The sequence below is a fragment of the Humulus lupulus genome, chromosome 2, assembly GCF_963169125.1.
Source record: "Humulus lupulus chromosome 2, drHumLupu1.1, whole genome shotgun sequence".
NCBI lineage: Eukaryota > Viridiplantae > Streptophyta > Magnoliopsida > Rosales > Cannabaceae > Humulus > Humulus lupulus.
This window is the reverse complement of record NC_084794.1, coordinates 283,984,977-284,010,821: the sequence shown is the minus strand read 5'-3', so window position 1 is coordinate 284,010,821 and position 25,845 is coordinate 283,984,977. Positions and strand designations below refer to the sequence as shown.

The 25,845-nt window shown below is 38.1% G+C and overlaps 1 protein-coding gene and 1 non-coding gene across 2 annotated transcripts; one reads left to right on the top strand and one right to left on the bottom strand.

Moving 5' to 3' along the window:
* Positions 1-18,573: 18,573 nt before the first annotated feature.
* Positions 18,574-20,269, top strand: LOC133819578 (ferritin-like catalase Nec2). The gene is made up of 3 exons (XM_062252861.1): positions 18,574-18,934; positions 19,059-19,284; positions 19,401-20,269. Exons 1-3 carry the CDS (start codon positions 18,615-18,617, stop codon positions 19,776-19,778), a joined length of 924 nt encoding a protein of 307 aa, XP_062108845.1. The 5' UTR covers positions 18,574-18,614; the 3' UTR covers positions 19,779-20,269.
* Positions 20,270-25,343: 5,074 nt separating this feature from the next.
* On the bottom strand, positions 25,344-25,450 carry LOC133820793 (small nucleolar RNA R71). Its single transcript, XR_009887193.1, has one exon. It is a non-coding gene; the product is annotated as a small nucleolar RNA R71 (small nucleolar RNA).
* Positions 25,451-25,845: the final 395 nt, after the last annotated feature.

Here is a 25,845-nt window from a genome sequence, read left to right as displayed (position 1 = left end):
AACTCAACCTATAACCTTCACCGAGGAAGATGCCTCCTATGTCCAGTTCCCTCATCATGATCCACTAGTCATCACCCTGCAGCTTGCCAACAAAAGAGTGCGCCGAGTTCTCATAGACAATGGGAGCTCAGTTAACATTCTCTATAAAGCAACACTAGAGAAAATGGGACTCTCCCTTCGCGACCTGAAGGCTTGTGCAACCACTTTGTACGACTTTTCTGGAGAAGGAACCGCCTGTATGGGGTCCATCGAACTCCCTGTGACCTTGGGAGACTATCCAGTCTCGGTGACCAAGATGATGGAGTTCGTGGTAGTAGAGTTACCATCTGCCTACAATGTATTGCTCGGGAGACCCGCCCTGGTCGGGCTGGGGGCAGTTTCATCTGTAAGGCATCTAGCCCTCAAGTTCCCTACTCCAAGCGGGGTCGGAACATTAAGGGGAGATCAATTGGCAGGGAGAGAGTGCTACAACATCTCTTTAAGGGGAAAGAAACAAACGAGCGCTCAAGCACTCGTTATCATACAAAATAAAGATGGGACGGTTTTAGAAATCGACGAGGAAATCGATCCAAGGATTGAGGAGAAAGTTGACCTCGAACCGTCGGAAGAGCTCGAAGAAGTTCAGCTCGACGAAGCTGAACCCTCGAAGAAGGTAAAGGTCAGAAAACACCTCCTAGACGAAGCCAAATAGCAATTAATTTGCTTTCTGAAGAAAAACCAGGATGTCTTCGCATGGTCACACTCAGACATGGTGGGGATAAGCCCAAATGTTGCGAGCCACACATTGAATATAGACAAAAGCTTTCCCCCGAAGCAACAAAAGCGAAGACAACTGGACGAGGATAGAAAGAAAGCACTAAAGGAGGAAGTTGACAGGTTGAAAGCAAACAATTTCATTAGGGACGCTTTTTACCCTGATTGGGTAGCCAATCCAGTGTTGGTCCCGAAGCCCAATGGGACGTGGAGAACCTGCATTGACTACTCAGACCTCAACAAGGCCTGCCCGAAAGACTGTTTTTCGCTGCCAAGAATTGACTAGCTCGTGGATGCCACGGCGGGGCATGGCCTGATGTCGTTCATGGATGCCTATTCTGGATATAACCAGATTCCCATGCATGCCCCCGACCAAGAGCATACGAGTTTCATCATAGATAAAGGGCTCTACTGCTACAATGTCATGCCATTTGGACTCAAGAATGCTGGAGCCACGTACCAGCGGCTTGTAAACATGATGTTTTCAGAGCAAATAGGGAACAACATGGAAGTTTACGTTGAGGACATGCTTGTAAAGTCTCAACTTAACAAGAACCATGTTGACGATCTCGAAGAGTGCTTTGGCATACTCAGGAAATACAACATGAAGCTAAATCCTATGAAGTGCACTTTTGGAGTGTCTTCAGGAAAATTTCTAGGCTTTATTGTCAACTCTCGAGGGATCGAGGCTAATCCCGACAAAATAAAGGCCCTGATTGACATGCCTTCACCTCGGAAGCATAAATATGTCCAAAGCTTGACTGGGAGGATGGCCGCCCTGAACAGATTCATCTCGAAGTCAATGGATCGTGGCCTTCCATTCTTCAACTTATTGAAAGGAAGTAAGAAGTTTGAATGGACGGAGGAGTGCGAACTGGCCTTTCAGGAGCTCAAAAAGCACTTAGCCAAACCGCTCATCCTCTCGAAGCCTGAGACGGGAGAAGTATTGTTCCTCTACCTCTCAACCACCGAACACGCGATAAGCGCGGTGCTCGTTCGGGAGGAAGAGAGGGTGCAGAAACCCGTCTATTACATAAGTAAAAGATTACTGGGGGCAGAGTCAAGATATCCATTGATGGAGAAGCTTGCCCTCAGCCTAATCCACTCATCTTGCAAGCTCCGCCCCTACTTTCAGGCACATCCCATCCATGTACTGACAGATCAACCACTAAGGCAAGTCCTATCTAAACCAGAGGCGTCAGGTCGACTCCTTAAATGGGCTGTTGAGCTCGGACAGTTCGAGATCACCTACCATCCGAGAACGACCATTAAGGCACAAGCCTTGGCAGACTTTATAGTGGAGTGCACTGGTATAGCCGACGACGAGGTAATAACCACGGCCCACGAGCTGTGGAAACTTTACGTCGACGGCTCGTCAAATGAAAATGGAGCGGGGGTAGGAGTTATTCTGATCACTCCTGCAGGGAGAAAATTTCACTCTGCTTTAAGATTTGGCTTTAAAGCATCTAATAATGAAGCTGAGTACGAGGCTCTACTTGCGGGACTGCGAATAGAAAAAGAGCTCAAGGCCAAAGCTATACATTGCTACAGCGACTCCCAGCTCGTGGTTAATCAAATCTTGGGGGAATACCAGGCTCGTGGCACAAGAATGGCAGCTTATCTGGCGAAGGCAAAATCCGCATTAGAGTATTTCGAGTTTTATGCAATCGAACAGGTTCCCCGAGAACAAAACTCAAATGCAGATGCCTTAGCTCGGCTCGCCACTTCCGTCGAAAATGAAGAGCTAAATGTTATACCCGTAGAGCACCTATCCGCATCCAGCATTACTAAGCCAGACGAGGAAGATGTGTGTATGATTGAAACAGAACCGACCTGGATGAGTCCAATAGTTGATTATCTCGAAAATGGAACTCTTCCAAGAGATCGAAATCAAGCTCGAAGATTGATGTATCAACTTCCTCGTTACACCATTCTGGATGGAAGGTTATACAGAAGAGGGTATTCCATGCCGCTGCTTAGATGTGTAACCCCTCCCGAGGCTAAGAAGATCATTGAAGAAATTCATGAAGGGTTCTGCGGAGACCATACCGGGGGGCATAGCCTTTCCAAGAAGATTATACGCCAAGGATATTTCTTGCCAACCATTAAAACGGACTCTTTCGAGTACGTAAAAAAGTGTGACAAATGCCAGAGATTCTCCACGATACCCCGAGCTCCACCTTCCGAACTGACCATGTTGACATCCCCATGGCCTTTCGCGGTGTGGGGCATCGACCTCATAGGCTCACTCCCAACTGGCAAAGGCGGAGTTAAATATGCTGTGGTCGCCGTTGATTACTTCACGAAATGGACGGAGGCTGAACCATTGGCGACCATAACTTCGAAAAAGATCCTTGATTTTGTGGTAAAAAACATCGTATGCCGATATGGAGTACCAAGAAAGATTGTATCTGATAACGGAACCCAGTTCGATTGCGACTTATTCACCAACTTTTGTAACAAGAACGGCATAATAAAGAGTTTTTCATCAGTGGCTCACCCTCAAGCGAATGGTCAGGTCGAAGCCGTTAACAAAACTCTCAAGAGCTCTCTAAAGAAAAAGTTAGAAGAGGCAAAGGGACGATGGCCCGAGGAATTGCCTCAAGTCCTTTGGGGATATAGGACAACAGCTCGGACATCAACAGGACATACTCCGTTCTCTCTAGCGTACGGCTGCGAGGCGATGTTGCCCATCGAGGTCGAAATTCCGACGATCCGAACTCAGATTTACGATCAAAGTTCCAATCATACTCAGCTCGAAGAAACCCTAGACTTGATTGAAGAAAAAAGAGAAGAGGCTCAGCTGAGAAATGCTGCTTACCAGCAACGAACCATGAGATATTTCAAAAAGAGGGTTCGAGATCGAAATTTCGGAGTGGGAGACCTGATTTTGAGACGAGTATTCTTGGCAACCCGAGATCCAGCAGCTGGGGTGCTCGGGCCGAACTGGGAAGGACCATACCAGATAGAATCAGTCATCCGACCTGGCGTATACAAACTTGCGAGATTAGATGGGAGCCTGATACCTCGAGCATGGAATGGCGAACACCTTAGACCATATTATCAATAGCGTAAGAAGTGTCGCCTGTAACCATGATTTTCTATCTGTATTTAGTATATTTTTGAATTTCATCAAATAAAGGGTCTACTTTGTTTCACATGTAATTTATTTTTATTTTTGCAATCTCTCTTAATTTAATAACCTATGGTCACACTCATGGGATATTAAGGGGGCATCATTGTTATACATACCACCAGCTTAAAAAAAAATAAAATAATAAAACATAAAGTATTTGGATATAACTAAATACGGGAGCTTAGATAGTTCGGACTTAACCGAGCGAGCTTAGATAGTTCGGACTTAACCGAGTTATCAAAAACATTAAGTATTTGGAAATAACCAAGTACGCGGGCTTAGATAGTTCGGACATAACCGAACTACCAAAAACCTAAAACGTTTGGAGTTAACCAGATGTGCAAGCTTAACAGATTTGGAACTAACCAGCCAAATTATCGATCGATGATAAATGGGAGCCTAAACCCATCACGAGATAAGTCGAGATCGAGGCTGGAATATCTTAAAGAAAAATAGTTTCGAACTCTTAACCTCGGAGCAAGAACTGAGGATGAGGAAAAGTGACTAAACAAAAAAAGATATAACCAGATCATTCATATTACACACCATATAAGTACTCTTGAGTTCATGGTAAAAGTAATATCCGACCTTGATAAGTAACGAGGTCGGAAGCGGATAATTCGAATACACTATGCATGAATGCATCGAATTTCGAACCTAAAAATCCAAACTATGTTTGTATGAATAAATAAACATAACCGGTTCATCAATGAAAAAATGTGCAAAATATTTCGAGCCAAGAAATGTAAGCATATAAAAGAATAGTAAAGGGAATTGTATCAGCCCCGTGGGCATAAATTAAAATAATTACAGAAATAAGGGGACGCAGCCCCGAAAATTGATCTCCCCGAGGTCAGATTCAAAGAAGAGGAGTCTCCTTGGCCTTCTCAGCATCAGTGGCACCGGATCCCTCAGGACGAATAACATGACTATCCTCCTGAGCTTCCTCCGAAACAGTGCCCGGAGCAGCCTTTTCCTTCTCGAGTTGCTCAGCCTTCTCCTTCTCAAGCCGTTCAGCCTCTTCCTTCTCGAGCCGAGCATTCCATCGCTCAAGAAACGGCGCCTCGTGGGGACCCAAAAAGCTGGTGTCAAGCTCTTCGTTATAAGCCCACATCCGGTACATGGCTGAGTCGACCGCTGTTTCCTTCTTTTCTTTGTACTCGGCAGTAAGGCGAGCTTTGACATCCTCTATAAGGTCGAAGGTGGTGGTCTTGTCCTCCTCGAGCATCTTATTGGTCTCCTGAAGCTGGATGTTATCTTTCTTCTGCTCCTCGAGTTCAGTTTTCAGCTTTCCGAGCTCCTTGGCCATTTCCTCACGCTCCTTAACCACTGCCTCGAGCTTAGTATTCGCCGCCTTTAGATCGTCGTTCGCTCTAAGGTGGAGGTCTCTCTCCTCTTGAGCATGAGTCTTGCTCGAATGGATCTCGTTGTTCAGCTCGTAATTGAGCTGGGCAGTGAAGGCAAGAGCCTGAAAAAAGGAAGAAACCACCATTAGCCTCGGAACAGTACGAATATAAGCAAAAGGAATGTAGAAAGATACTTACTGCGGAAGTGTGCTCGATACTCTTCTCGTACAGGACAGTGCGGTCTCGGGTGCCAGTTAGGCACTGCCACTGAGGAGCCTCGAAACTGCCGTAGCTCTGGCCGATCCGGGACATGACATCCGAAATCAGCATAGATCCATGAGGTCCGGCAGCGTTATCCACCACATATGAGTCCATATGGGTGGAGATGGTTAGCTTCTGAGCTCGAGAAGCAGAAGGTCTCTTGGCGAGCTGAGCAGAAGACGTTTGACCCGCCACAGGAGGTTGGGATTCGACCACGGCAGGGACACCAGCCTGCGAGGCCGGTGCCACCGCAGAGACGACGGCCTGCGAGGATGGCATCGTCGTGGGGGCGTTAGTCTGGCCAGTCGACGCAGCAGCAGAGCTCGAAGCCGGCGGGGGAGGAGGAGGAGGCGTTTTCCTAGATCTCTTGGAGCCTTTCCCTGGCTGGCTGGTTTTCAGTCCCCCTGCCCTGGGGCGTTTGCTCCTCTTGGCACCCGCATTGTCGATAAGGGCGTCGAGGTCGGAGTCCATATCGCCTGCACAAGTCAACACAGTGAGTCAGTAAAAGAGGTGTACAAGTTACTTCAGTATCACAGACGTATAGAGTGATGGTAGAAAAAACCTAACTGGAACTTTCCCCCGAGCTTGAGCTTGGGGACCATGAAATTCCCCCGTCTTCAGAAGAGGCGGGGGGAGTGCCTTCCCTATAAGTTGGTGATAACCTCGAGAGGTCCCTATAGTCATTGGTCCCGTACTGCACCGCTATCCCATTCCACACCTCGTCCGTGGTGTACATGGTATCATATTTCCCGAGCCCACTATCGAACCTATGGACACAGTCGTCTACCCAACTCCATATGTAGAAGTGGTATCTATCCTGTGGGCACGAGACTAACCTGTTGGGTCTGTGTTTTAGCAAAGTGGGGGACCACATTCTCGAAGTAGGAAGGGTTTTACCTTCATCTGAGTCCGAGCTCGAGGCTTCGTCGTTGGCTTCGTTCCCAGATCGCGGACTCCTCAAGCGAACTGGGAGAGGTGCCCTCTTTTCTCTCCTCGGAAGAAGGGTGTTTGTGGGCTGTGGCACCTCCTCCCAACGTTCGTATTTTTTATTAGACCAGTCAGAGGTTGACTGACCTTCTCCCAACAACCCACAGGCTCGGAGCTGGTCCTCATGAAGAAGATACGAGAGAGACCTCCTTCCATAAGGAAGTCCGAGCAAGGCCTCTCTGTGTTCCCTCATTGTCTTGGAGGGGGAGGGACGCTGAAAATTAGCTGAAAGGCGAAGCACATTTCAGCTAAGTATGGTCTTAAGGGCTAAAACTCCAAGCTAAAAAAAAAATAAAAGTAACAAGAGTACTTACGAATCCGCCTGAAAGAACGATGTCGAGACGGGGACAGACCGTCTGTCCAGAAAAAAGCCTTTTTGGAGTCAGGAGGGTGGTTGGGAAGATCTTCGAAAATCTTCGTCTCCTTAGGGTAGCTCGAGAGATAGTAAAAACCATCCCCTCCCCGAGCTCGGGAGGGGTTACTTTTCAAACAAAAGAGATATAAAATCTCTTGAGGCGAAGGTCCTTTCCACTGCAGCTCGTGGAACAAGGATCTCAGGGCAGACATCACCCTGTACGAATTGGTGTTGAGTTGGAATGGAGCCAACCCAACGAAATCAATGAAGTCTCTGAAAAAGGATTTCAAAGGTAGCAGAGCTCCCGCCCTTATATGTTCCTGGCTCCAGGCCGCGTATTTCACACTGGCATCGCGGCCCCCAGGGGCGAAACAGCTCCGTTCGTGACTAGCCGGAGCTCGACACTTCAGGGTGTCTAACGAACTAAGGCCATGGAGGGCCAGGATGTCAGTTATTTGGTCGGTGGTGGTAACCGAGCTCTGGTAGAACTCAGCTTCGAACATCTCCCTCCTATGCTGCGAAGACGAAGGCTCCGCCATTAAAGAAAATTGGAGTTCCCCCAGATGATATGCAACCGTGACTTTTAACGCAGGGTCGAGGGGGATTGGCCTAGGTCCTGGGTTGGGCTCCGGGTAGATGGCCTCCCGAAGAACTCTTTTCTTCTTTTCGATGACCTCGTCTATCTGACGGCGATAGTGGGCTCGAATGTCCTCTTGCTCGCAAGCAAGCTCGTATTCTTTTATCCGACGCTGATTCCAGACGAACAGCGATTCTGGGCTCGGAGGTTTGGGCTCGTAAGGGATGGCTCGCAATGACCCCCACCGTCTTTCCAGATTCTGTGACATCTAACGAGAAAGAAAAAAATGGTGAGGGCCATGCATGCAAGAATCACGAGCTCGATGGTATGAGCTCGGGGATTTAGGAACAAGAAATTAAATATTGAGACCCTTACTAAAGAGTCAGAACGTGTGTTCCACGGGAGAGAAAAGGAGCGTGGAAGATTTTTTGAAAATCCCGAAATTCAAGGGAAAGAAAGGTGGCGGTTAGCCAGGAAGGGCATTCTTGGTTTTCGTGCATTTGTCAAGGACAAGGGTTTTTACCCGAAAACTTAGTGGACAAGAAACATGGCCTAAAATTTTCAAAACCCAGAAAATTGAAACTTTGCTCAAACGTTAAAACTGGACATAAACCAGTGATGTGAAATCCAGCAGGGAAAGTCTAGGAAACCTGAAAGCCTATTGAAATGAAACCCCCTATCTTATTATGCTAAGAATGTAAACTAGCATACACATCAAAAACAGTATAAAAAAAAAAAACTGAAAACAACAGAAATGGCATACTTACACAGTGATGGTGATTGTAGAGAAATCGTCTACTGAAGAAGAGGTTGCAAGAAAGAACTCACTGACTCGAACAGACCAGGATTTCTTTGTTTCTTGGGTCGAGAAAACATGCGCAGGACAGAAGCTTCTTAGGAGAGTCTGGTTTTCTGGTTGTTTTTCTTTTCTTGCTTACGATGAACAAACGTGAAGAAGAAGATGAAGAGGGGGGGGGGGGGGGGGTCTTGTATATATAGGTGGAAAAATGGAATTAATCAGGAGCGTCGAATGGAATGCTCACTAGATCGAACGGATGGGGATCAATGAAAAGAAGGCGCCGAAAATTTGTCAGATGGACGATCATGGGCGTGTTCCCAAGGTACTCAAGTGCCTAAAGTGAGCAATACCCGGCTGACGCGTGTCCATTTTTAAAGATTGTGACGGTACGGTTCCCAGAAAAAGTAGTTCAAAAGTTTCCTTCTCTTAGGATTTGAACAAATACTTTTGAGGGGGCAAGATGTTATACCCAGATTTCGAGCCATAGTAAATATGACCTCGAAAGCTGAGTTCGCATTAAATGGTCTCGTGAGGGTTAGGGTATGCTCTACGATTGTAAATCGAGCCTGCAAAGTATGATACATGACCTCGAATGTAGTGACCTTGAAATGATCTCGATCTCGAAAGGTAGCTCTGAGAGCCCTTCATCTTTAGGAACAACTTCGGAGCAGGGATCTTGAGCTCGATGTACTATCTCGAAAGCAATGTTAGCTCGGGAGAAGTCAGTGGCTCGCACAATGACGTGAAATCTGAGATGCTGAAGCCTTGGAGATACGATATGACCACCTTGAATGTCTACAAATATTGTAAACATGAGATGTAATCCTCATTTATTGATGTAAATCCCCAAGAATCGTGGGATATTATTTAGTCAGTTATGCGTTTCTTGGTCTTCAGGGACGTTTCCTTTTTTATATGATTAAAGGCATTTAAAGCCATTTATTTTATTCACAAAAGAGTAACTACCCAAAATATGTGGGATAGTATTCTGCATCCTTCTCTATAAATAGAGAAGCCATGCACCATTGTAATGGACCGAGATTCTGATCCTTGAGAGAAAACTCTGGCGAATTCATACTAAAGAATTTTTCAGAGATAATCTTAAGATTAATAACAGAGACTCGTGGACTAGGCAGATTTAACTGCTGAACCACGTAAAAAGCCGTGTGTTTGATTTGTTTGTACTGTTTGGCCATTGTTATTCATTGTTTTTGTGCTCTTCTTTTATCTGTTGACGAAAAACGGCGTCAACAGAGTTATTCAATTATAGGCACTCATCATTGTGTAATGTGATTGAACGTTGTTTTGGACTTCTAAAAGCCAGGTTTCCAGTTTTGAAGTCAATGCCTCCATACTTGCTTGGAAAGCAACGTCGAATACCAATAGCATGTTGCGCTATCCACAACTGGATCAAAATGCATTCTATTAATGATAGAATGTTTAAACAATATTCAGTTGATGCCACACCTGTTGAAGATATTGAAGGAATTGAAAACCAATCTAATACAATAATAGAAAACCAACAAGAAGGAGATGAAGTACGAAAATCTGAGGCACCACAGATTAATTTCAGTCAAGCTTATATGGCTCGATGGAAAATTTTATAGAAGACATTGCTGGACAAATGTGACTTAGTTATAGCAACAATGTTTAGTTAATTAAAAAAATGTAACTTTAATTTAGAAAAAAAAATCAAAATTAATGACAATGCAATATTGTTATGAATTTAATCAATGCACTATTATTAAATTTTAATTTATCAATATAATTAAATTTTACTTAATTAAATCTATTGATAAATCAAAATTTAATATTATACAACCTATGTATATAAAATATATACAACTAAAATAATATTCAGATTCAGCTGAACCAATCACGTTTTCAATTTCTGTTATATTTTCAAATTTAATACCAATCACAGATTTAGTTTTTTAAAACTCAAAAACAGTTTACTGACATTGTGGTATTTAATCCTCTTAAGTATTAATTGTAACAACTAACTCATTGCTGGAACTGAGAATTAGTTAGATTCGGTTACAACTACTCTGTAACAGCTATGTGCTATAAATAGCTTAAGTTCTTTTCTTTTCAGTTTGTAACTTGTAATTAAATCTTAGAAAGAGAGAGCCAGAGAGAAAGTTCTTTGAGACTAAGAACTTGGGTGTACTCGGGGCTAGGGAAAGTGCTGAGATTGTTCTTTCATATTCGAGTATTGTATGCTCTCTTTATCATTGGTGTTTGTACAAGTTCAGATTGATCATAGTGGATTCGAGATGATGATGCTCAGCTGGAGTATGGCTAGGGATCATATTGATCTCTAGGGCCGGAATCAGGATAAATTCTTTGTTCTCTTTACTGTTCTTATTCATTAGTTTGTGTATTTGTGATTGTCACTTTGACTTGTTTGATCTGTTTATATCTTAGATGAGTCTGGTTTTTGATTGAGAATTTACAACAAATCAGAGCCAGGTTCGTGATCCGCAAGAAGGGACCAAGATTCATCCAAGATTGATCAACATTCAAAGATGACTACATCAGCTAGATTCGAACTTGAGAAATTCGATGGAACATGAGACTTTGATCTATGGAGGGAAAGCTTGAAAAGAATTCTGGTTCACCAGAAAGTTGCCAAAGCACTCAAGCCAAAGGAGGAACTTTATGAGAAATTGAAGAAAGAAGAGATTGAGGATATGGAAGAGCTGGCCTATTACACCATTATAATGTACCTGTCCAACACAGTGAGAAGAAAGGTTCAAAGCTTGAAGACAGCAGGGAGTTGTGGGATAAACTCGAGGAAATCTATATGAAGCCCTCTTTAACTAACAAAATACATCTGTTAGAATCACTATATGGTTTTAAAATGATTTAAAATCTGTCTTTAGATGATAATCTTGATGCTTTTAATCAAATTATAATTGGTTTGGCTAACCTGAAATACACTGTAGATGAAGAAAGCCAAGTTGTCATTTTACTTTGATCTCTGCCAACTGCTTACCAAGAACTGAAGGCAGTGATCAAGTATGGAAGGGACACACTCACCCTTTATGATGTTCTTGGATCTCTTAAATCAAAAGAACAGGAATTAAACAAGGAGAAGGACAAGATGAAAGATGTAGTTTTCATGGCCATAGGACGATATCAAGCTAGAGGAAGAAATCAAAACAAAAGAGATCTTTCCAGAGGGCATCACAGATCTCAATCGAGATCAAAATCAAAAGGGAAATATCACAAAGATAGGAAGTGATATTTCTGTGGCAAACTTGGTCATATCAAAAGGTTCTGCAATGAGTTTAAAAACAAACTCAAAGAAGACAGAGAAAAGAAGCAAGATTCTGTGTCTATGGCAGAAGATACAGACCAATGTTCATTTGATGGTGATCTATACATGGTTTCAGATAAAAAATTCACTAGACAGTGGATTCTTGATTCTGGTTGCACATTTCATATGTGTCCAGTTCTTGAAAATTTTATTGATTACAAAAAGGTTAATTGTGGCACTGTACTAATGGGTAATGACAATGCTTGCAGGGTCATTGGCATAGGAAACGTGGCTATCAAACACTTTGATGGAACTATTCGAATATTAAACAATGTCAGACACATTCCAGAACTAAGAAGAAATCTTGTGTCACTTGGTATACTGGAGGATGAAGGTTTCAGTTACAAATCCATGAATGGCCAGATGAAGATTTCAAAAGGGTCCTCACCATAATGAAAGGAGAGAAGAAAAATGGACTGTAAATTCTGCAAGGTGAAACCATTCGGTCTTCAGAAGCAGGTATAGTGAAACATCAAGAATCAGAAATGGAAGTGTGGCACAAGAGAATGGGAAACATGAGTGAACAAGGCATTAAAGAGTTGAATAAACATGGCTTGTTGGGAAAATTCAAATCAAGTTCACTTTCATTCTGTGAGGCATGTATATTAGGAAAGCACCACAGGTTAAAATTCACTATAGCTATACATAAGTCAAAAAGACCTCTGGAATATGTACATGCCGATCTGTGGGGGTCTCACAAAGTTGGAACTCATTCAGGTAAACACTATTTTTTATCAATAGTAGATGATTTTAGCATAAATGTTTGGGTGTATTTGCTTAAAACCAAAAATGAATGCTTGCTGAAATTTAAAGAATGGAAAACTGAGGTGGAAACCAATATGATCGAAAACTAAAAGTTTTAAGAACAGATAATGGCCTTGAATTTATTAACACTGAGTTCAATTTGTTATGTTCTGAGTTTGGCATTGTTAGACACAGAACTGTTAAGCACACACCTTAGCAAAATGGTGTTGCTGAGAGAATGAATAGGACCTTGCTGAATAAAGTTAGGTGCTTATTAATTAGTTCTGGTTTGGGAAAGAGTTTTTTGGGGGAAGCTTTGATTACTGCATGTTATTTGGTAAATAGAATTCCTAATAGGGTCTTAAAATTGAAAACACCTTGTGAAATGCTAGTTGGTAAGCGAGTCCTAAAAGAAGTTTTTTAGGACTCGCATTGCGAGTCCTAAAAAGTTTTCACTACTACAAAAAAAAGACTTTTTAGGACTCACAATGTGTGTCCTAAAAAATTTAGTTGAGTACCTTTTAATTAATTATAATTTTATTTTATAAATCAATATTTAGGTAAAATGCACAATTTTTTTTTAAATCTCACTATTATCTAATGACTAATAAATATATAAGTATATATTTAAAATATATTATAGAATTTTTTTAAAAGATTAAATGAATAAATACAGTTCATATAAACAAAATCAAAAAGATACAATCTAATACAAAATCAAATCAGAAATACAAAACCAGAAATACACAAGCTAATACAAACACAACACAGAAATAAATCAACAACAACAAAATGAGATATTGTATATATTTTTTAAAATGAAGACCCAAGATTGCCCTTGTTAGCCACCACTGCCGCGAGCTACAGTTGCTGCCAGCCACCTCCACGAGCCACCTCCGTGCGAGCCACCGTTGCAGCGAGCCCTTAACCCCTCGTGAGCCACAGTTGCAGCAAGCCCCCACCAACCGTGAGCCTTCATCCGCCACCACCGTGAGCCTTCGTCCACCACCGCAAGCCTTCGTCCGCCACCACCATTGCTACCGGCGTGAGTAATGAAGGATGGGAAGCTAGTGAGAGAGATGAGGAAGAAAGAAGATGGGAGGAGGAAGAGAATGAGATGGTGAGAGAGATGAGGAAGAAAGAAGATGGGAGGAGGAAGAGAGTGAGGCTGGCGGCTAGGGCTTCATTATTCAGAAAGAAAAATATAAGGAGGGAGAGAGATATCACGTGGAATTTGGAAAGAGGGAAGATGATGGGTTTTAATGATAATAATAATAATAATAATAATAATAATAATAATAATAATAATAATAATAATAATAATAATGGGCTGTCTTTTTTTTTTTTTTGTATTTTTAATAATAATAATAATAATGGTAAATGGGCTGTTTTTTTTTAGTATTAAGGACTCTCAAAGTGAGTCCTTAAAATTATTAAGTAAAACACTTATTTTTTTTTTAGCTCAGATTTTTTTAGGACTCGCATATTCTTTTAGGACACTCATTGCGAGTCCTAAAAGAGTATTAAGGACTCCCAAAGCAAGTCCTTAAAATTATTAAGTAAAACACTTATTTTTTAACCCACATTTTTTTAGGACTCGCATATTCTTTTAGGACACTCATTGTGAGTTCTAAAAGAGTATTAAGGACTCCCAAAGCAAGTCCTTAAAATTATTAAGGAAAACACTTATTTTTATAGCCCATATTTTTTTAGGACTCACATATTCTTTTAGGACACTCATTGCGAGTCCTAAATTGTGTTTTTTCAGGACTCTCAATGAGTGTCCTAAAAACTTTATAAATATTTTTAAGGACTTGCGTTTAGGTGCGTGTCCTAAAAAAGTGTCCCGTAAAGGGTATTTTGTAGTAGTGTGCTCATAAAAAAGAAGATAAACTTGATCCTAAAGCTATGAAATGTATTTTTCTTGGTTATCCCACTGGTGTGAAAGGTTATAGATTGTGTCTTATTGAAAATGGAAGACCTAAGATTGTTATCTCTAGAGATGTAGTTTTCAATGAACATAAGTTTATGCACTTGAAAGCCGAGAAGGGTATGTTTTCTGAATGTGCAGGGAACAACAAGGATAGGAAAGACTTGGCTGAATTCGATATTGAGCTTGGAATGCCAACACTACCAACTGATGACCAATCTGCTGCACACATTGACGAAACTGATGCAGAAGAACCAACTTAAGAACCTGAGACTGAAATGGAACAACTTGACACTGAACAACTAGATCAAACAGAATTGAGTGACTATCAGCTGGCTCGAGATAGGACTAGAAGAGAGATAAGGCCACCAAAAATGTATACTGAAGCTGATCTTATAGCCTATGCTCTAGCTACTATCCAACCTGAAGAAATACCAGTACCAACTACCTATGAAGAAGCTGTGGCCAGTAAGTCAGGGAAGAAATGGTTAGCTGATATGGAAGAAGAAATGGACTCCTTGAGGAAGAACAAGACATGGATAGTAGTACCAAGTCCTTATGGACAGAAAGTGGTATCATGCAGATGGATTTTCAGAATAAAAGAAGGCATGACAGAAGGGGAACCACCTAGATACAAGGCGAGGCTGGTAGCCAAAGGATTCACACAGGTTGAGGGAATATATTACACTGATATATTTTCACCTGTGTTGAAATACAAAACCATTAGAATGATGCTTGCTGTTGCGGCACATCAGGGTCTTGAAGTTGAGCAGTTAGATGTTAAAACTGCCTTCTTGAACGACTTCTTAGACGAAGAGATTTACATGGAGAAACCACCTGGTTTTCAGGTGGAAAACAACAAAACAGAATTGGTATGCCCACTCAAGAGATCCTTATATGGATTGAAGCAATCACCAAGATAGTGGAACAAGAGGTTCAACTTATTTGCTCAAGAAATTGGTTTTGTAAGGTCGAAATTTGATTCTTGTTTGTACTACAAGGACTTGGAAGCTAGCACTGTTTTCCTGCTACTGTACATTGATGATATGATGATCATCATCAAAGACAAGACCAAGATCAAATTTATCAAGGATAAACTCAAGTTGGAGTTTGAAATGAAGGGCCTCGGACCAGTGAGGAAAATTCTGGGCATTGAGGTTCTAAGAAACAGGAAAGAAGGGAAATTGATCCTCACTCAGAACAGCTACATCACTAAGGTGATTAAAAAGTTCTACTTGGATACTTCTAAGGCTACTGCAGTACCTTTGGCTGGTCATTTTAAGTTGTCTAATGATCAATGTCCAAAAACTAAAGCCGAAAAGAGGAAAATGGAAAAGGTTCCTTATGCTGTGGTTGTAGGGTGTTTGATGTACATTATGGTTAGCACCAGACCAGATATTGCACACTCTTTGAGTGTATTGAGCAGGTACATGTCTAATCCTGGTCCTGAGCATTGAAATGCTCTAAAATGGTTATTGAGATACTTAAAGGGAACTTCCAAGTATGGTTTGATATATGAGAGGGATCTAGGAAAAGTGTCTCTAAATGGTTATGTAGATGATGATTATGCTTCCAACAGGGACAACAGAAGGTCTACTACATCTTATATCTTTGTCCTAAACAATAGATGTATAAGCTGGAAATCACAACAGCTGCAAGTGGTGGCGTTATCCACAACAGAATCCGAGTTTATGGCCACAACTGAAGCTTTTAAAGAAGAAATTTGGATTCAAGGAATTCTCAAAGAGTTGAAACTATTGAAGGAAAAAGGAACAATCTACTCGGATAGCCAATCATCAATTCATTTATGTAAAAACTCAGTTTACAATGAGAAGAGTGAACATATTGATATCAGGCTATACTGGATAAGAGAGAAGATTGAAGACAAAATACTTGAATTGGAAAAGGTTCACACTAGTGAGAACCTTGCAGACATGGGAACTAAAGTTCTAACTCTCATCAAGTTGAAACATTGTCTCAACTTGCTGAATATTGGAAATTACTGAAACATTTAGAGTATATCATCATCTTTGAAGATCAATCTTAGATAGGACTGTTAATATTTAGAGGATCAATGTGGAATTTGTGGTATTTAATCCTCCTAAGTATTAACTGTAACAACTAACTCATTGCTGGAACTGAGAATCAGTTAGATTCGGTTACAACTACTTTGTAACAGATATGTGTTATAAATAGCTTAAGTTCTTTTCTTTTCAATATGTAACTTGTAATTAAATCTTAGAAAGAGAGAGCCAGAGAGAAAGAGAGAAAGTTCTTTGAGACTAAGAACTTGGGGGTACTCGAGGCTAGGGAAAGAGCTGAGATTGTTCTTTCATATTCGAGTATTGTATGCTCTCTTTATCATTGGTGTTTGTACAAGTTCAGATTGATCATAGTGGATTCGAGATGATGATGCTCAGCTGGAGTATGGCCAGGGATTATATTGATCTCTAGGACCGGAACCAGGATAAATTCTTTGTTCTCTTTACTGTTCTTATTCATTACTTGTTACTGATTCATTAGTTTGTGTATTTGTGATTGTCACTTTGACTTGTTTGATCTGTTTATATCTTAGATGAGTCTGGTTGTTGATTGAGAATTTACAACAGACATTGAACCAATCATATTTTCAGAAACATGTTTTTAGTCACTAAATTCAGATTTTCATTTCAGAATCTCACTTTTCAAAAATACAGTTTTTTTATCGCGAAACAATCAGACCCTTAATTTCTTGAGCCGTTAACAACTTCTTAGGTAAGGTTCTAGGCTGCTAGCCCAGCTCCACAAGCACTAGAGTAGTTGTCATTGCCAAAGGATAGTGGACCATCAGTCCAGCTTATATTTAGAATTTGTATTATTCCAACATATTTTTTCTGTAAATTTTCTTATATATATTTTGGAAATTTTTCATAGTTTTGGATTTAAAGACACACCAATGGCTCTACTATTAGGCAGATTAGTTACTGCCTAATTAACTTCATAGTATTTAAAGATGGTTTTTCTTTTTCAAATTAAAATTAATGAGAGAGAAATTTTTTGTACATTAATTTCGACAACTAATAGAATATCAATGTAATATTTTTTTTTTTAACAAAGAATCAATGTAATATTAATTGCATATTTACTCAGCATTATATTGTTTAAAGAAATAAATGATCATAATTTTAATTTTAAAAAATTATTCTCGTACGAAGTCCACACAAATCTACAAAATTATTATTATTTTTAAATATAATTCCATATAAATTATTGTTGATTTTCTTTCTTCTATGGGACAACACATAAAACGAACTAAAATAACAATAACTACCTATATATTACTTTCTAAGATCATCTCTTGTTTCCTTTTGTGCACCTTTTTTTTTTCAACAAATCAAAAAATGAAAAAAAAAAAAAGAGTTTGAATCCTAATTAAAATACTAAGTGATATTTTTCTTTCTTACTCATGTTTAATTCATGTTTATATGTTTATGTGTTGAGTTTTGTTTTCTATTTCTTCTTCTTCTATTATTATTATTATTATTATTATTAGGCACAAACAAATATGAAACATACGATATGGACAACTTATTAATTAAGAAAAAAAGAAAGAAAGAAAGTTTGATTCAATCCATTTTTTTAAATACATGTATAAGTTATAGTTGCTTGCTTATGTAGAAAAATAAATTTTCAAAATGAAAATTAATTAATAAAGTCTTATTTAGTTTAATTATATCAATGAAATAAAATAGTGCTTTGTTATCAATATATTTACTTTTATTTCTTATTAAAATACATTTTTATCTAGTAATTTTTTTTAATTAGATGAAAAGAATATTTACACTGTAACTAACGCCGTAGATATTGATGAGCCTAGACTAATACAATTTATATTAATAACATATGGATAGATTAGAGTAGCTTTTATGCAGTTACGTACAACTAACAAGTTATCTTTTCATAATTGTTTCTTACAAAAAAAAAAAAAGAGCCGACGAATCATTGATCTTGCATGCATAACTCTTTAATTTGATTTAATATTACCACTGTAATTGGAATTGAAGTTGAAAAATTCTTTTAAAAAATAGTAGTCATTATATGGTCCATCAAACTTATTAAGATATATTAAAAATGATATTTTTCAAAATTGTCCTTAATAAATATTTAACATATTTAAACTTGTGAGGATTTCAAAAAAATAATATAAAAGATAAGTAATCACTACAACATCAAAGAAAAAAGTCAAGTCTAATTACAATATTGCCCACCCTAGATGCCGCTACTCAATTATTTATTACTCAATACCAAAATCCTACTATTATTAAATATATATAGCTTTGCTCTTTGCACACTGCATATATAAATTATATATATGGGTAGTATTATCACCAAATTAAGGAATATAATTAATAATGCAATATATAGATGAGTATGAATATGCGTAGAGAGTCCATGGCCATTCCAATTTTTGTTCTTATGCTAATCCTCATCCTGCCAAAGTCTCTAGCAAAGAATGGGACCTCTGTCCCAAATTCTGATGTTAATCTGTTGGAATTTCCTTTAAATCTTGAGTTTTTGGAAGCTGAATTCTTCTTGTATGGAGCATTAGGTTATGGTTTGGACAGAGTTGCTCCACAACTGACCAAAGGGGGTCCACCTCCAATTGGTGCAAGAAAGGCCAATTTAGATAATCTTACTGGGGATGTCATCTTGCAATTTGCATTGCAAGAAGTAGGACACTTGAGGTTTTTCAATGTTATTTCTTTATTGTGTCATATTTATATTTGTTTATATTATATTGGTTTCAATTATAATAATTGGGTTCTTGTAAAGAGTTTTAATTTTCTTGTGTTATATATTTATATGTAGGGCCATTCAAAATACAGTGAAAGGGTTTCCAAGGCCGCTATTGAACTTAAGTTCATCATCATTTGCAAGAGTAATAGAAAGTGCATTTGGGCGAAAGCTAAGACCACCTTTCAACCCTTACAAAAATAGCCTTAACTTTCTCATAGCATCATATGTGATTCCCTATGTTGGACTCACTGGTTACGTTGGAACAAACCCAAACCTCAGTGGAACTATTTCCAAGAGTGTAAGCTTTAAAATTGTAATTTCATTAATTTCTATTTACAACCACTAAAATAGTAAAAACATTCTAACTAAATTACTAATCTTACACAACCTTGGTGTTTTGTGAGATTCATGCAGCTTGTAGCAGGTCTTTTGGGTGTGGAATCAGGCCAAGATGCTGTAATTAGAGCATTGTTATATAAACATAGGCAGACGATTGTAAAGCCATATAATATAACTGTGGCAAAGTTCACAAACCAAATTTCTAAGCTAAGGAATAGGCTGGGACGAGCAGGTGTGAAAGATGAAGGGCTTGTGGTACCAAAAACTCTAGGTGCCGAGGGAAGAGTTTCTGGAAATGTGCTCTCTGCAAACCAGGACTCACTTTCGTATGGAAGGACACCAATGGAGATTCTTAGAATTGTTTATGGAAGTGGTAATGAGCATGTGCCTGGGGGTTTCTATCCCAAGGGTGCTAATGGTCGTATTGCTAAGTCTTATCTGGCTCGTGCCTAAGATTTTTATTTCATATATGTTCCAGGGATGGACAGTAGAATACTTGCTCCCTAAAAAATTATGTATCTAATCATTTTCTCTCTAGAAGCCCCAAAGTCTAGTTTCTTGCCGCCTTTTAGGCACTTTAAACCCTCTCTTAGCCGTTAGCTAGAGCTTCTCCATTGTATCTCGTCACTTTGGTGTTGCTCTAGTCTGGTTTGGTTGGCCACGGGATGATGGCGTGTGGCAAGGTGTGGACAGAGGTTTGTCATTACTTGGCGTTGGTGATGCTGGCTGGTTTGGTAGCATCTCTCTTGGTGATGTTTTGCCATTGGATCTCACTTGATGTTGTCCCATGGATATTAAATAATGTGTTTTTGTTATGTTTTTCTATAGTTTTAGTCTTGTTTTAGGTTTTTGTTTAAGTGGGTTTTTCGTAAATTTAATTATGTAGAACAATTAAATGGAAAAAAAGAAAATAAAGAGATTTTTATGTTGTTCAGTAATTAAAATCTGTCTACGTCCACGAATCATTTTTATTAACTTGTCTGCTGTTGCGATAATTTTAATGTGCAAGTATACACAATCGTAGACAAGTAATAATAAAGTTAAGTAAAATATCGTCCCACAGAGATTGTTTATTAACTACCAAGAATTTATTTCCTAATTCTATTTGGCTAATAAATTCTAGATTCAAGAATATCAAGAAACAGAAACAAGAATTAACAAAAGTAACAATTAACTAATAACATAACAAAATAAAAGCAAAATTAATTCAATGGATGAAAACCTAGGGTATTTAATTTCATCATCTATCCACTTTATTATTTCATCAACACAATTTTCCTATTCTTTCTCTTATTGTGACAGCGGATTTACTAATACAATCTATATTCTTATTAGGATATATAAATCTCTCAATCTATATGTGAATTTTCTACATCTCTATGATAAATTCTAAACATAAGGCAATCATTAAGAATAGAAATCCTAAAAGCTACACAAACCATATCGGTACTCTCGTCCTATATCGAAATCTACGTTTATTCAACTATAGCATATTTAACTCTCACCTCTCAAATTTTGAATTAAAATCATAAGTAATGTGAATAACAACGTCAAATTACTCACATTCATTAAGCCCAAATTGAATAGATCAAAATGAAGAAAAAGAAATCATAGAAATTGCATTAACTAATAATAAAGAATCAAGAGACTACATTAAAACCCTAGAAAATAAAATTAGTTCATAGTTAAATTTATAACATCCATTGATTCAGAAAATAACATTGAAAAAGAAATTAAAGAAGAAAAGAAGAAGAACTCTTGATGAATTCCCCAATCTTGCTCTCCAAGTTCCTCTTGTTCTCTAGCAGCCAGCCGTCATTTGAATCGCTCATAATTATGTTTTTATAATAACCCTAGCGATTCCCTGCGAAAAGACCATCTTGCCCCCCAAAAATACAATTTCCGTACGCTTATGAACTCAAGCGTCGCAGCCCAGCAATCAAGCACCGCAGCTCACCTCCAGATGCCCATACTCAGCTTGCCTCTGACTTCTTTAGCGCCACAACCCTTCTGTTTCTAGTATTTAGCAACCTCTCTAATTTTTCATGCGCCGCGACTATACTTACAACCGTCGCGACCCTATTGTCTAGTATTTTTAACTCACATTTTGAACTCCATTTTCATTGTTGTGGTCTCTATAGGCAACCACGAACAACCAATCATTAATATATATGCAAAAACCACCAAAATCATCCTCAATTTAGTACACTTCACACCACATCCACTCCATCCATTGATCAACTGTTAAACCCTAAAAATACACACCAAACACAAGCATAATACCGCTCGAAAGCACCTTAAATATTAAAAACACACCCTAAAATCAGACTAAAATAGACCTAACAAATTCTCCCAAACTTACCCTTTACTCACTCTCGAGTAAATAACACAACAATAAACAAACTAGATTAAAAACCTAATCAACAAACACCACTGAATCAAGCCAACAAAAACAATTCAACCATCAAGCTATGATGACTAACACACTTTATATATTCTTCAGGAAAATCAACTTATAATCTAGAATTTCAGTCAAAATATTTTTTCACTTCACTTATATCCAATAAAAAATTAAAGCTCTCCTAGTCATGATTAATAAAAATACATGTAATTGAATCAATTCATGCTCACCAAAATTTTCACTTAAGTCAATTAATATCATTATCCCATAAGCTTGCTATACTTACTAATCTCCACTAATGTAGTGATTAGTGGTGAAAAAAATGCATATTTATCAATTCTAATGGACAAAATAGATTAAGTTTAATTAATATTTTCATTGAATTAATATATTTTATTTTATAAATGAAAATATTTGATTATGATTTAATTTATTGTTATTTTGTAGGAATTAAAGTGCATTTTGGCATAGAGAAAAAGAAAGAAGAAATAAGAGATAAATCTGAAAATAAATTGAAAAGTGGCATTCTTGAAGTCCAAAAATAGGCCCAGAATTCGGCCCAAAGACTCAGGCCCGCCAGCCTCCTTGCTCCCTAGTGTGCCCCCTGTTCGTGCCTCCTTGCGCCACCTGTCGAAGCCATCTTCAGCTTCCCCCAGCGTCAAGCCTCCAACGCCCAACGTAGCTGAAGCCCAACTCAGCTGAAGCCCAACACACCTTCCAGTAGGCCTAGTAACTCTCTAGGCCCAACGCAACTTTGAGCAGCTCTTGCACCAAGTCTCCAGCAGCCCAATGTAGCAACCAGGCCCAACCCGAGCTCATTCTCTCCCAGCCAGCCGTCCACTTGTCGCCTCCCCATTGGCTGGGAATGAGTCAAAACCCTCTTGTGCCACCAACCACCTTCAACCCATGTTTTGTGGGTATTGGGCCTTGCACATTACTATTTTGAGTTTTAAAGCTAATGTTTTTGTGGTATTTTAGAAAAGGGAAAAATGACCATATACCAAAATAGATAGGTTAATATTAATAATAAGATTTGATTTTTCAAAATCATATTTTATTATTAATATTTCAGATTTATTTTGTAAACCCCATATTGTTGTTTAATTTCTTTTTAATCATTTTCTCCCTTTATAAATTGGGACACTTTCTTCACAATTAGTATGTAATTTTTTAGAGTAAAGAAACTATAGCAAAATTTCTACTTACTTTCTTCTCATATTTTCTTCTTAGAATTTTATGAGAATCATGAGCATAATGGCCTAATCTTCATAGGAAGGTTAGGGATGATTCCATATGCTAGTGATGTTATTTTGATACTTTGATTTACTATGTTCTTAATGTAACGTATTTGAGTTATTTATGTTCTTTCATCCCATCTCTATTTTGTTATCTTTATTTACTTGTACTAATAGCATATGATTAGTCATGCTCTTTCTATGTGCTTCTAATTAGTAAAAGTAATATTGATACATAATTTTATGTCTAATCTTCTATTGCATTATTGCCCTTGAGTATTTTGTCATTTTTATATTTTTCATAAGATTAACATTGTGCTTTTAAAGTAAAGAACTTTATAACTCAAATGGACTTTTGTTAGAAAAGAATATGAACTTTAATGTTAGATTTTCCAAGTAAATGTTGGGATGTGAACTATATACTTGTGTATTTTTGTAAATCAAGTAACTAAGTAACTGAACAAGCATATGGATGATTCTTGAAACCTTTCAATTTCTCAAACTCTTGATTACATCTTATCTTTATTTCACTTATCTCATTTCATCAAAAAGACAACACCAAGATCTCAAATATCTTTTCATTTCCATTTATTATTTATTTCTTGTTACTAACTTTTTGTGTTATTTTCTACTAATATTTTGATTTTAGGTTACCTTATTGCAGATCGACCGTCCGATTATACTATAACCACCACTTAGAGGTTGTCACGATTTGGGTGTTAAACAAATTTTGGCGTTGTTGCCGGGAGGTAGTTTTCAAAGATTTAGTGAAATTTTTACAAAATTGTTAGTAACTTTATTTGTGCTTTTGTTGGAATAAATATTGTGTTAGCATAGTTTTTTTATTTTATTATTTACTAATTTTTAGTTAATTAGATTATTATTATAACAAAAATAAAAATAAAAAAAATCATAACCAAAAAAATTTATTTATTTATATATATATATATTTTTTCTTTCTTTTATTTTTTTTTTTCGAAAAAAAATATAAATATTCATATATATATACATATCTATAAAAAAAAAAATAAAAAAAATGTAAAAAAAATATTTACATATATATTTATTCTTATTTTTATTTTTATTTCTATTTTTTTTTTATTTTCCTTTCTTTTGGTTGAAAAAAGGGGAACCACATATACATTTATATAATTATATTTTTTTCTTTTTAGCTAATTCTTACTCCATTTCTCTTTCTTAATTTATTTTTAATTTAACACATATTTGAAAAAAAAAGATTAAGCTTGTAATTTTATCTTCACTTCACTTTAATTTTCTTTTCTTTATTTTATTTTTGTGTTGTTTATTTTGTTGCTTAGTTTAGGCTTTTCCTTTTTCTTTGTCTTAGTTTTCCTTAGAATTTAGGTTTCCAAAAAAAAAAAAAAACATAAAATTTCATAAAATTGTTCATAAAATTTCAATCATAAAACGCTTAGTATTGGGAACAATTGTGTAATATTACAAATGGTAGAAACCGATATTGTTATGTCTAGAAAGATTGGTTGTTAATTAAGGTTTATGATAGCGTTACCCTCCACACTTACCTGGGAACCTCGGGGAGTTCTGTCTAGGAAAATGTGAGTCTAAAGCGGTACCTTGGAAACCTTCCCAATCGGCCTGGGAATATTTCGAGCATCTACCTTTGCATTATTACATTGTTGAATTTATTACTATATGAAAAACAAGCTTGTTCTGTCAAAATAAGCAATTTCACTCTGTTTAAAGGTTGTTTGGTCGAAAAGGTTTAACTTGTGATCTACCATACTTACTCAGTAACCTCGGGGAGTTCTAGTAAGGGTTGGAGATCACACAAAAACCTCCAAATCTACATGGGAACAAGTTTAACAAAAAAAAAAAAAAGTAAAAGTAAATCTAATTTTGATTTTCGAGAGTGGATGAATCATCACGAAACTTCTAGTGACACTTCTTCCAATTCATCCACCACTCCTTCCGAAACTCCTTCCACCAATCCTGCTTCTCCACAAACTTTAGCTGATAATAATCCATTTGCAATGGCTCATAATGATGAAATCCAATCAAGAACTCTCAATGACTACCTCCATCCTACTCGCACTTCCACGCCTTCATGCATTATCTTCCCTCCTAATATGCCCGCATTAGACTTTAAACCTGGTATGATTCAACTCTTGCCCACAATTAATGGAATGGAAAACGAAAGCCCATACGTGCATATCAGAGAATTCAAGGAGGTAGTAGCTACGTTCTATAGCCGAGCAAAAAATGTCAATTCTGTGCGACTGAAGTTCTTCCCTGGACAAAGCCAAAAGCTGGTTATACTCTTTGAGACCTAGGTCTATTGGAAGATGGGAGGAGATAGCCAAATCTTTCTTTCTGAAACACTTCCCCATCAATAAGACCAATGGTCTAAAACAACAGATTTCCACATTTTCCCAAAAGGGCAATGAAACGTTCTATCAAGTCTGGGAAAGATTCAAAGATCTGTTGAATCAGTGCCCGCACCATGGCTATGAGAACTGGTGTTTGGTCAGTTACTTATATGAAGGCCTCATGAGTCGTGAGCGCCAGTTTGTAGAAATGTTATGCAATGGTGAATTCCTCGAAAAAAGAGCCAGACGATGCTCTTGAATATTTCGAAGAAATCGCGAAAAAGTCTCACACCTGGATTGGTCCAAGTGCTACTGATAGCACCAACCGACACAAATCATCTGGGATTTATCAACTTCGAGAAGAGGACAGTGTTAAGGCTTAACTTGAAGCTTTGAAAAAGAAGTTTGAGGTCTTAATGATGAAAAATGGCCAAAAATTGCATATGATCGCTCAAGCGGAACCGCAAGAACCATGCTTTGTTTGTGGAGGGACGGAGCATTTAGCTAAGGACTACTTAGCTTTGAATGAAATGAGG